The sequence below is a fragment of the Calliphora vicina genome, chromosome 4 (assembly GCF_958450345.1).
Source record: "Calliphora vicina chromosome 4, idCalVici1.1, whole genome shotgun sequence".
Taxonomy (NCBI): Eukaryota; Metazoa; Arthropoda; class Insecta; order Diptera; family Calliphoridae; genus Calliphora; species Calliphora vicina.
Genome location: NC_088783.1, coordinates 1,267,886 through 1,280,451, shown reverse-complemented (window position 1 = coordinate 1,280,451; position 12,566 = coordinate 1,267,886). Strand labels below are relative to the sequence as shown.

General features: G+C 30.7%; 2 protein-coding genes across 3 annotated transcripts in view; both read left to right on the top strand.

The window, feature by feature from the left end:
• MICAL-like overlaps nucleotides 1-10,713 on the top strand; it is a 113,629-nt gene extending 102,916 nt beyond the window's left edge. For both annotated transcript variants that reach the window (XM_065508518.1, XM_065508519.1), the window contains 5 exons: nucleotides 1,338-3,379; nucleotides 8,114-9,457; nucleotides 9,574-9,781; nucleotides 9,883-10,032; nucleotides 10,109-10,713. In XM_065508518.1, coding sequence (XP_065364590.1) covers nucleotides 1,338-3,379; nucleotides 8,114-9,457; nucleotides 9,574-9,781; nucleotides 9,883-10,032; nucleotides 10,109-10,180 — 3,816 coding nt within the window. In that variant the 3' untranslated portion in view covers nucleotides 10,181-10,713. The remainder of the gene's footprint in view (nucleotides 1-1,337; nucleotides 3,380-8,113; nucleotides 9,458-9,573; nucleotides 9,782-9,882; nucleotides 10,033-10,108) is intronic.
• A 395-nt stretch (nucleotides 10,714-11,108) lies between these two features.
• LOC135958211 (uncharacterized) lies at nucleotides 11,109-12,559 on the top strand. Its single transcript, XM_065509094.1, has one exon. It carries the CDS (start codon nucleotides 11,269-11,271, stop codon nucleotides 12,439-12,441), a length of 1,173 nt encoding a protein of 390 aa, XP_065365166.1. The 5' UTR covers nucleotides 11,109-11,268; the 3' UTR covers nucleotides 12,442-12,559.
• The last annotated feature ends 7 nt before the right edge of the window (nucleotides 12,560-12,566 follow it).

Sequence of the window (12,566 nt, the reverse complement as noted above, 5' to 3'; positions counted from 1 at the left end):
ACTCTCAAAGTGATCGACATATAAAATGTATTGTTATTAACGGCTACATCTGTGGTTTCAATTATTTATTTTTCATAAATAAGTTCGTATACGTATTTTGCAATTTGATATTTATTAGCAGAAAACTATTTTGACCATAAATTCAAGGAAGTTTGCGAAAGGTTAAAACGGATTTATGAATATATGTATGTACTAGTTTCATCGCTAGCATTGTTTTTTTACTGAATGCAGTATTTTAATCAGTTTATATGTATATTAGGGATATAAATAATTTTGGCGAAATTTTTGGCATACCACCACGTGATGGCCAATGTTGTATAAGTAATGAAAATCATTTTTTAGGTCATTTGGAATCAAAAACATCACGCACCAACATTTCTAAAATAAACCAAATTTTTTTTTCAAGTTTTTAAAATAAGTTTTAAATGAGTTCCGAGCAAATGTTCTATACATGATTTAATTCCGAATCCATTTTGTAAATTTTGTAAACAAACAGTGATTTACATATTCGTTCTAATTGAAAAGTTTCTAAAGTCAAAACAGGGGTACGTGTTACTGTTAGAAATCCTTCTTTAAAATATGTATAAACTTCTTTGAAAAATTATATAAATAATTGCAATTTTTTTTGCAAGTGTGAGGAATACTTCCCTTATTTAAAATTATCTTTCGAAGTATGCCCGCAGATATTATTAATCATAAAAACTACTTAACGAAGGATTATAATGTATTGTATTTCAAAATAATTGAAAATATTTAATGAAAAACTTTATTGCATTTGGTGCGTGAACTTTTTTATCAACCGCGAAAAAATAATACCTTGGTTTTTCATATTTTTTAATGCTCTATTCGACTATGCTATGCCATTTGCATATTTGCAAAAATTGTCAATAGTTATATCCCTAATGTATATATGTTCTATTCAATATATAATCATTTATAATTGAAAACTTTGTGTAACTGAAAATAAAAATCAATAAAACTCTTATTCAAACTGATGTAGCACTTAGTTACAACCTATTTATGAATTTCCGCAAGGTCAAAAATCCATTTTAGACCCATAGTTTCAAGGCCAAGTTGCTTAGAATTTTTCGTAGAATCCCCACAATGATTTTTTGGGGGAAAAAAATCGACCCACCCTAGTATACAGTATATATGTATTTCCTAATCAGACAAACTCTATTTTGGTCAAAATTCAGTAAATCGTTTTAAATACATACGATAAAGAGTACCAGAAATTAAATAGTTTACTTCCCTACTAAAAATCCGACATTTTCCCTTAATAATTAATAATAATTATTTTTATTAAAAAAAATCACATTCTCTTTTTACTTTTTTAGATGGCCCATGTGGTTGGCGTTCCCAAACGCGACCCCTGCCGAAAATGTCAATTACCTGTGTTTTTGGCGGAGCGCTTGTTGGTAGGCAAAAAAGTCTACCATCGCACCTGCCTCAAATGTGCTCGTTGTGGTTATCAATTGACACCCGGTAGTTTTTATGAAACTGAGACCGACGAACAGTACTGCTGTGAAACATGCCCTGATGAAGAAGTAATCGAAAATAATACTGAACAAATACCTACGGGTAGTGGGGTGACAGCAACAGACTGCTCTGATGTAGAACTAAGAAATAGAACTGAAAGCGACATAAATGTTGTACCATCCTCAGCTAAATCTGTACGCAGTTCCATAAAGGACCGATTGGCATTCTTTGAGAATCAAAAAGAGGATGAGGACGGTACAGATACCAAACTTTTGCAAAAAAGTTTAAGTGATGAGGAAAAATGTAAAAGTTTACAAAGAATGGAAAGTCCTTCGGCGACTGTTGTAGCCACATATAAGCCTAATGTGGCACTATCAACCTTTCTAAATAATACTGTCGACGACGGAGAAGACCTAAGCGAACCGTCGTCGTCTATACAAAATTCTAAAATGGAAACTTCTGATTCGGAAGATGATACAGATGATTTAACAAATGTTTCGTTACCACCAGAACTACCTAAAAGTTTGCCACCATTAGACGAGTTCAATGTTGAGGAGAAAACTGAAGAAAAGAAACGTTTTTCAGTTTCAGCCCAACTAGTATTGGGCTCGTCAACCAACGAAATTGAAACTGCTACAGAAAATACTGATGAACAACAAAACATTGTAATGGAGCCTGTAAAGGAAAATCAAACAACCGAATTACAAATTAATCTGTCGTCGGGCATAAGAATTGATCAGACTAATAATAACAATACAAATGATGAAGAACACAATATACCAGCTCCATCTGTCGAAATCGATGTCATGGCAGAACAAAAAACAGAAGATGAAACTGTTCAATCACACCCAAACAAACTAGAAAATAATTTAGAATTTAGTGAAACTAATGATAATGATTGTATTACCAAAGAAAAATCAGCAGACGTGTTTACCACGGAAGAAATAGCCGATAATGTACAGCAGATAATGGACACAAAAGCTACAACTACAGATACTGATACAGATATTAAGTTAACGACGCAACCATTAGAAATTAAACCAATAACAGATAATACCGCAATTGAAGAGGATGTCGTTGAATTACGCACAAAATCCGAAGATGAAAATCCAGATATTTCTCTTCAATTGGAGGATAATGAAACAACCGAAAGGCTTAGTGTGGTACGTGCCCGTCTGCAACAATTTGAAGTAATTACAAATAATGAGAATGAAGAAGAAATTCCTTCTCAACCACAGGATAATTTAATTGATTACGGAATTCTATCTAATAAAGAAGACAATGAGCCTGTTAATGCTGAATTTTGTGAAAATCAGGCTACAACTCAAATTAAGAATATTCAAATCGATACGGAAACAGAATCAGAAAATCTTAAATCTACATTAATTGATGATAAAGTGCCTTTAACAATGGAAACAAAAGACAATGAAGTGTTAGAATGTAATATAGTCGATGAAGAAGAACATTTAAAAGAAAATAACTCTAAGGATAATATAAATGACATCCAAACATCACAACCGAATATTAGTAAAATGGCTATTGAAGAATATCCAGAAGATTTAAATCCATTTAATTCAGATGAAGAAGACGAAGTACTATTAGATGATAACAAAGAAAACGTCCTACTAAGAACATCTATTGGATCTACGAAAAAAGATAATTTGAATCCTTTTGATTCATCAGATGACGAAGTTGAGTTAGATAAAACACAAAATAATAAAACATCAAGTAGTTCAACACCTAAAGTTCCTCCACCGAGGCCACCACCACCACGTATATCCAAAAACCCATTCGGTAGTGAAGATGAGGACGATAACACAACTCAAAATTTCAACAGGCGTTCCAGTCTAACAGGATCCCAAAGCAAAAGAACTCCAGTACCAACTCCACGTTCAAATATGTAAGTACCATTCATGATTTTTGCCATTTCGTCACATTTAACACTCACTTATCACTTCCTACTATGAAGTAAATATGAATTTTCTTTAAAATAGATGAGCTAAGTCCAAAAAAATACACATTTGAATAAGAATGAATATACAGTGACGGACAATACAATAGAATCACTACATATGAATTCGATTAAAGCGGTAAAACTACAAAATTTGATTTCAAAATTTAAAATTTGTTCATTATATATTAATGGTCATAACGTAAACAATAAATAGAAAAAAAAATAAAAAAAAAACACATTCTTATGTTAAAAACGATGTCAAATCTAAAAGACTAAATAAAATATGCGACATTCAAATAGAATCAATCAGTCTTAAAATGATTAAAAATAAAAAATCATCAAAAGAATTCGTTGTTTTCTTAATATTTTGTTGCATATCAATTATTTCTAATAACAGCATCAAATCTTTTGGGGATTGAATTTAACAAACTTTCGCATGTAGATCGGGAAATTGCATACCATATTTCCTGAATTTTCTGCCAAAGTTCTTCCTTGTTTTTCAATTTTTCAGGTCCGAGTTTGTCTTTTACTATTTTCCATAGGATTTAAGTCTGGTTATTGAGACGGCCATTCCATAACATGAATTTTGTTATATAAAACCATTTTTTGGCAAGACCTGACGTGTGCTTTGGGTCATTATCTTGCTGGAAGAGCCATTTTAAGGGCATATTCCATTCTGCATGTGGCTTTATAACATTCTTCAAAATTGGACCAACGTAATACCAAGAAAAGCATCCCCATATAATAATATTTCCCCAACCATGTTTTTGCCATTTTTTTGGACGTCTAACCCATGTCTTATCATCACTACCAATTAAATTAATGGTCGTTTCGTCCGTCCACAACACATTTTGCTACTTTTTTATATTTTCTGGCCCACACCAATCCTTATGATTGCTCCTGGTTTTAAATGAAATATTGGTAGTGATTCTATTGTAATGTCCGTCACTGTATATTGTAAAATAAGTTTAAAATTGCCTAACAAAGTTCTACTACCACCTACCATGGGTGGGTATTTTTTGTGCTAAACACTATCTACATAGCATAGATGGGGGTAGTGCACTAATTTTGCAGTTTGCACTAATACTTAGTGATAGTGTAAAATTAGTGCAATCATTTTGTTCATATTTAGTGCTGAGTTGAAAATTAGCAGCCTCACTAAACATTAGTGATAGTGAGTTAATAAATTTTGCACTCAAAATTAAATTAGTTGATTTAAAAAAATGCAATCATCAGTTTATTTCAACTTTTTTGTATGCACTAATTAGAGTGCAACTTCAAATTGTGCACTAAATTTTTAAGTTCAAAATGGTTTAAGTTTATTCCTGTACACTAATTTAAAACTTAAGACTAATATTTCATTAAAAATAACAAAAAATATTTAAAATTTTTATTTTTCGAATTTGGATTCAACAATTTCATGACTACTCATTTTTGAAAATTTAGTGATAGTTTAAAATTTTGCACTAATCTTCTAAATCTTCGTTTAGTGATAGTTAAAAAATTATCACTATCACTATTTTTTTTTAGTGCTAGTTAAGAAATAAGCATTATCACTAAAGCTGATAACAAATAGTGCAAACTAAATTTTTTGCAATTTTAGTGAGTGATAGTGCAATGCAGATTTCAATCAACATTTAGTGCACTACCCCCACTATGTTACATAATAGAAAATAATAGATACTGAATTATTAGTGAATTAATTTTTTATTTACATCAACGAATTGTAAATAATTTATTTTTTTATAAAAATGAATTGCATACTTTTAGTCGCTACCAAATATAAAAATTCACCACTATTTACTTTATATAGCAGCAGATAATTATTTTATTTTAAAATTTTGTTGCATTCATGTAGGGATAATCTTATATATAAATAGGCCACACTTTTTTTTGTGGTACACTTTTAAGTATGTTATTGTCCACCAATATTGATGAAACCTATATGGTTTAAAAGATTATTTTCTCTAGATGTGCACAATATAAATTTTGTTTAAAAATTCTTTCCATAAAAGTGTTAAAAAGCGTTTTAAATTTGCTTGAAAAACAACAACAACAACATGTTTATGCATATCTAAATACACGTGTATTTGTACACAAACGTGAAAAATATTTTTGCGTATACTCAAAGTAACTGTATAATTTTGTTATTAGTGGTCGAATTTTGACCACCAGGCGATCCTAGTTATTATTTAATAGAAATAAATAGATAATGTATTGACGTTTTATTGAGATTACATAGAATATACATATATTTTAACAAATATTTTCCGAATACTCTCTTAATAGTTGTGATAATGTTTGCTGCCCTTCACATTTTGACCTTCTTTTTATTATAGTTATTATTAAATTTTTGTATAAATATCTATGTATGTAGTTTGATTTGTAATTAATCGACAAAAATCATTGTTGTTATAGCCAAATAAGGAACATTTCTAAAAAAGCTTGTGTGAATAATTGATCCAACATTTGCAAACACATTGTCATATCTCAGAATTGTTGTTTTGCGAAGAATATAACAACATAAATATGTTTGATATGTTAACCATGTAGCAGACAAAAATTTCTTTATCTTTAGATATTATTCCCACACCGTTTAGTAAATAAATAAATTATAACAACTTAGGCAGAAGACAGACTGTTGTCGTCTTTTCAAAAATCGTGAATTTTGAGTTAAGACATATTTTTTAAATGAATCTATTTGACAAAAATTCCTTCTGATCGTGTGTAGTAATTAATTTTCAATTCAATTTAAATACTGCTGTGGTAATTATTTTATAAAATAAATTTGTATATGTTATATTGTATTGAGTTATTTAATTTTTTAACTCGAACTTTTGATGTACAAATACATATGTGTGCTAAGTAACTAGCTCAGAATGATGCGGGTTCTTAAACTATACAATAATTTCTCATAATAATAGAAAATAGTACAAAGTCGTGTCAAACTTATTAACCTAAACAAACCAAGGTGTCATTTTGGTGGTTATTGTAATAAATGATAAAAAAAGGTACTAAAAATATGCTCAACAAATATGAAGTAAAAATAAGTTTATTCTAAATTACAGTAGTCTGTTAATAACTTTTAGAATTCAAGAAACAACTTCCGGTTTTTCACCTTTATTAGACACAAGTTGTTGGTTGTTCTTCTCTTCTATGTTTTATTGTTGTTTTATTTGATGTTGCTTACGTTTTTCAAAAAGTCGTTTTTTTTTTTGTTTGACAGTGACACAGATTTTTCAGTAGAATTGTATAAATTGTTTAAACAAAAATTTGGTCAAATAAAAATGGTAAATATTTGAAATGTTTTCTAACGAGTGTAAAATAAGGCATTTGAAAATCTATGTATATAAAATTTGAACACGTTCTCTATATGGATGATTTTCCATAAACAATATATAAATACATAAGTATAAAATGCAACTAAACATTTTTGTGTCTTAACAAAACAAAACTAAAACAAAACAAAAACAAACAAAACTAAAAACCTTTTTTAGTTATTTGATTTAAATTATTTAATTACACTGTGCGATATTTGGAAAAGCTACGACGCTTCTTTAATTTCGCTCACAATCTCGTTAATTGAGATACAAAAATTGTACGTTCGAACATTTATTATCGATTTATTGAGCAAGATCATAATTTGTGTTTCAAGTACGGTATGTAAACAATGTAAAGATCACAATGAAACACACACGTGTGCTTTACACACCTCTTCAGTTGTTAATCACAACTACGCTTATGTTTAATCCAGGTTTTCACAGATAACTTTTCAAAAAACTTCGTCAGTTTTAATTTGGCTCTGTACAAAGCAACAACTCTAAACGCATACGCCAAAGAAAAATATTAAATTTAATACATTCTTAAATGTGTTTACCAAAACAAATAACAATATTTATTATAAGAACAAAAGATAAAAGACACAATTACAAAATAGTGTTTGCAATTAATTGAAGACATTTTAAGTAGGTGTCATATGACTTCATATAAAAAAATTAATAATAAAAATAATAATTCAAATACATATGTATGTACCACCAACCACCAACCAGCACTACTTAGAATACAATTCAGCCACTAACTAACTACATTGCCGTGAAGTGGTGGACAAGCAAAAAAGGCAGTAATTTTATTTCAATCTATTGTGTTTACGCATGCGTACATTTTTTCTTGGCACTCAGAGTTGACAAAGTGTTCGCTGGCTGGGTCTGCACAATTTTTTGTAATAACGGTTGTAGTTCCGTTTTAAATAAAAAAAACAAAAAAACTTAATAGACATATAAATTTCTTTTATGTTGTACACTGTGCGTTTGGGTTTTGTCTTCAAATACATATATTGTATATAAAAATTACTACATTCGTACATACTATTTATGTACGTATGTATATTAATTCGTACATTTGTTTTGATATTAATAAAACACAGTGACTGACATTGGTCAACGAACTTTAGTTTAACAAACATTAGAAGGCATTTTAATTTACTAGATTTAGTTGTTCAAGTGTTGTTTCAAGTTGTATATGCTCATCTATTTGGAAAGAAATCAAACCGAAATATGTCTTAATCAACAATATCCATCATCAAAATCACATTCAATCAATCCTACCTACCTACATCGTACATTAACAAATAAATTTCAAAATGCTAAAATACAAATATATTCCTCCACATAAACTTAGATCGCTATCACAGAATCCTACACCGGAACCAACACCACGATTGAGCACAAAAATTAATACGACCATCAGCTCATCTGCCTCGGCAACACCCAATAACTCATCCCTACCAATTTTACAAAATTCCAGTGACTTCTACGGCAGTGTCAATTCATTGCATAGCAATAATGCAACAACTCCATATAATCTTTTACGAAATTCTGACGTTAGATCATCAAATAATTCTCTCAACTTATCGGCCGGTGGTACAATTAGATCCCGGAAATCACGTAGAGCTCCCTTGCCCCCGGCTCCCGTCAAGGAATTGTTCCCATCAAATGAGACTATTAACAGCAGTTCAAAAACATCCACTCCCAGCTCGAGTACGGTTGGTACTCCGAAATCAGCTCGTAAAAAGAGAGTTGCACCGGCTCCACCCAAACCCGCAAGACTTGAGCCATCACAAGTTCCCCAAATACACGTTGATATCATAAATACACAGTCAAAAAACTTGAATAGTTACCCTCTGCAGAGTGAATTGGACTCGAAATTATCCGACGAAGAGAAAGCTTTGTTGGAGGGTAAGACTTTGCATTCGCTGCAATGTAATGATTCAGATTTAACACTATCAACGCAAAGTAGGAGAAGCTCCAAGCGAATGATACCACTGGACAAAGAACTGTTAGAAGAACATGGTTCGCTGCAGTACGTAGAGGGGAGCATTAGTCAGTGTGATGATTTGAAACAACAAAATCAACTAAAATCCTCTGCTGTGCAGGAGGAAGAACCGAGTGTGGTGTATCGTCGTCTTTTAATACCACAGAATTTGGAAACTCCAACGCATGAGCACAACCCGCTCATAGAGCACCTAAGTGAATCTCCCTCTCTTGGAGAAAGGCAGTTGGAGAAGCTAAAAGACAATAAGGAAGCCAACAATCGAAATCGACAGTCTCAAATATCAGTTACCTCATCAGGTGCCGATGACAACGATCCACTATTCAACAAATCGGCGCATGGGAAGTGGAAGCGTCGCAAGGGACCTGCACCGGCCTTACCAATACCTCCGCGTAAGGTTCTACAAATGTTACCACTCCAAGAAATTAAGCATGAATTGGAAATAATAGAGGTTCAACAACAGGGTTTAGAAAAACAGGGTGTTATCTTGGAGAAAATGATACGAGATCGATGCGAGGGAGAGAATGGTGAACCATTAAATACCAACGGATTACCTGGTGAATGCGGAGATTCTGCGTCTGGCTCATCGACTGTGGAAAATTCCAAAGAAGTTGAAAATTTAATATTACAACTCTTCGAATTGGTAAATGAGAAAAACGAATTGTTTCGTCGTCAAGCGGAGCTCATGTACTTGTAAGTTTCTAAAATCTAGTCTTGTAGTTTTCACCCTAAAATAATGTTTACAGTCGCGACTATACTTATGTATATGAATGTGTATTGATTGCAAATTTCATTTCTAATTCGTACAGACGACGACAACATCGGCTAGAGCAAGAACAAGCTGATTTGGAATATGAAATTCGCATTTTAATGGCTCAGCCTGAACGTAATAAAACCGATTCAGATAAAGCTAGAGAAGAAGCACTAATAGAACGCTTGGTAGAAGTTGTGCAATTACGTAATGAAGTGGTGGAATGCCTGGAAATGGATCGCCTTCGTGAAGCGGAGGAAGATCAAGTGAGTAATTCCAAAATGCTTACACAATTATTTATTTTTTTATTTTTTATATTATATTTCTTATTAACAATCACCATTCGTCGGTATTTATGTAATTTCAGAGCATCAAACAACGTTTGGAGTCCCATATAGCAAAAAGAGAGGATGACTCAAATTCTAGAAAAACCTTAACAAAACTATCTAAGAAAGAGAAAAAGAAACAGAAGGAAGCAAAAAAGCTCAGTAAAAGCAAAAAATTAGATGCTGACAAGGTGTGTTCATATTTGAAAAGCAACTGGTGAATTAATTAATTCAAATAATCATACTCTTTTTGTTTTTATCAAATAGGATGCTGATGAAACTGAATTAAATGAAGACAAACAAAAATCTAAAAAGAAAAAGAAATTATTAATCTTCTAATATTCTCGAAAATGAAGTCCTTTTGAGTTTTGCTAATAAATAAATGTTCTCGTGTGTGATAAAACCGGCCAACTTAAATATTTAACAAATAATATCTATCGTTTTAGTTTTGATTCCATCATAAAAAATAATTTGTTCATTTAATTTACATTTTAGTTGAGGATTGCTCTATTTAAGATTAATTTCCATTTCGTTAGTAGAAACTCAAAATTTCTCGATATAAAAGTAAAATCGAAGCAAAGAAAAGGAAACATCAATAAATAGCATTTACTTTTTCTTAAGTATTTTCTATAATCTTTTTAGCTTTAATAATTTAATAATTAACTTTTTGTTAACAATCTCATGTTTATTTCTATTAGTTCTTATCACTTTAACAATTGTTTAATGTTAAAGTATATTTTTCATTTTATAATCCTTATTTTGTGTATTTAATATCTATTTATTCATCAATTTGCATTAAGAAATATGCATTCAAATAAATATTTTTATATTATTACAATAATATAAAAATAAATAAAATTTGTTAAAAATAATATCAATTGTTTAAAATAATTATTTATTGTTACAACTTGTTCACACATACGTATTATAGGCCGGCTATTTAAAAAAACATCAAGTTTTTAAACATGAGCGTTCACACTGTAATTTATTGCGTTTTTTCCTTTGAAAAAACAAACATTTTTTTAATTATAAGTACATAACAGATAAATTGCTTTCTTTTCTCCAAAATCAAAAATATTTTGGGATCTGCTACACCACGATATTTTACATATATGTATTTTTTTAAAATTTTATTAAAAAATTCCTAGGAAGGATGTGTTCTTTAAATGTACAGTACGAATAAATAACGATTTCTTTTTTCCAACTCTGATTTGAATTAACTTTTGACAAGCAGGACTTTTAATTTCAAATAATTTCAAAACACAAATACATACATACATATAAAAAAAACTATTTGAAAAATTTATAATTTTTGGTAAATTAATAAAGCCGTGGGAGTTTAGAAATCAAAATTATTAACGTGTATGACATATTTAGACCGTTGAATACTTATTAGATTGTAATTGTGGATTCGTTTAACCAAATAAATGTCTTATCAAATAAAATCAACGCCATATTTCCAACGTATGCTAACGAAGAGCAAACACAATGGTCAGTTACAGATGCTAAAGAAAGAGTATGAACGTATGAACGTCTTCGATGAGCTTAACATTGACATGAAAATGCGTGAAGTCCGATTAAAAAGATTGTTCAAGGAAATTGAACACATAAGAAAATGTAACTTAAAAAGAAGTCATCGATTAGATCTGACAGAAAAGTCTAAAACCAAAGAAGCTGAACGTTTAGAAAATTTGAAAAAAGCTAAAAAATTGGGTCAATATTTTTCACAACGCAATTTGAGAGACGCTGAACTTGAAGCAAAAAGATTGTTGCGAAAAAAGCACAAACTAGAAGAGAAACAGTTAGAATCAGCTGCATTAAAACGTATAAAGTACGGCAATGAAATATCTGATTGGAACAGGCGAAATATCCAAAAAGAGTTTCAAGCGCATTGTATAGGACACTCAAATAAATTAAATTCCTATATTAAGAACGACACGAACAGTGAAAAAACGTTCTGTATTGACAGAAATGTGAAATTACAGCATGAAATTTGTTACAATCCCAACATATCTGAAAACAGCAAGAAAATTAAAAAAGTATCACCGATACACGGCAAGTTTGTTAATACAAACGACTGCATAAATTTTCAAGTAGATGGAAACAGTGATGCTAAGGCTTCTTCGGTTTTAACATTAAGTGAAAATGTTCATCTTATAGATTTAGAAACATGTGATAAAATGCATGAAGCAATATTAATAGATAATGAGAGTATCCAACTCATGCTATCCTGTAATACAAGCAGGCATACTAATTCAACCAGAGCAGTAAAGAATTGGCAAAAATTAGCTACATTTATAAGGATCCATTTTGGAGTGCATCGGTCAAGTAAAGTTTGTGACCAAACCAACTACAAAGCAACAAATGTAGACGAATTAAACAATCGACGATTAAAAAGTAATGAATACTTATTTGAAGCGAAACCATTCAAATCTTTGGATGATGACTACACAATGCCAATTTTATCGCAAAAGAGTACGTTTTTAAAGCCCACTATATCACCTGAAGATTATTATTACAATGGACTTGCAGAGAAAAAAGATGATTCAAAATTTAGTGTTGGAAAGTTGCGTCGTTTTTTCGAACATCACAATGAATAACATTTATTTGTATATTTTCACATTTTTTTTAAAATTGGTTTTTGCTGTTATTCGTCCTTTTCTTTATATTATTTTATTAAACACATAATCCTTTGGTGTCGCAAAAGTTATCAGGAAAACATGAT

What these genes read in the sequence shown, in the direction of transcription:
- LOC135958211 (XM_065509094.1), top strand. Translation starts at nt 11,269, where the DNA reads ATGTCTTATCAAATAAAATCAACGCCATATTTCCAACGTATGCTAACG.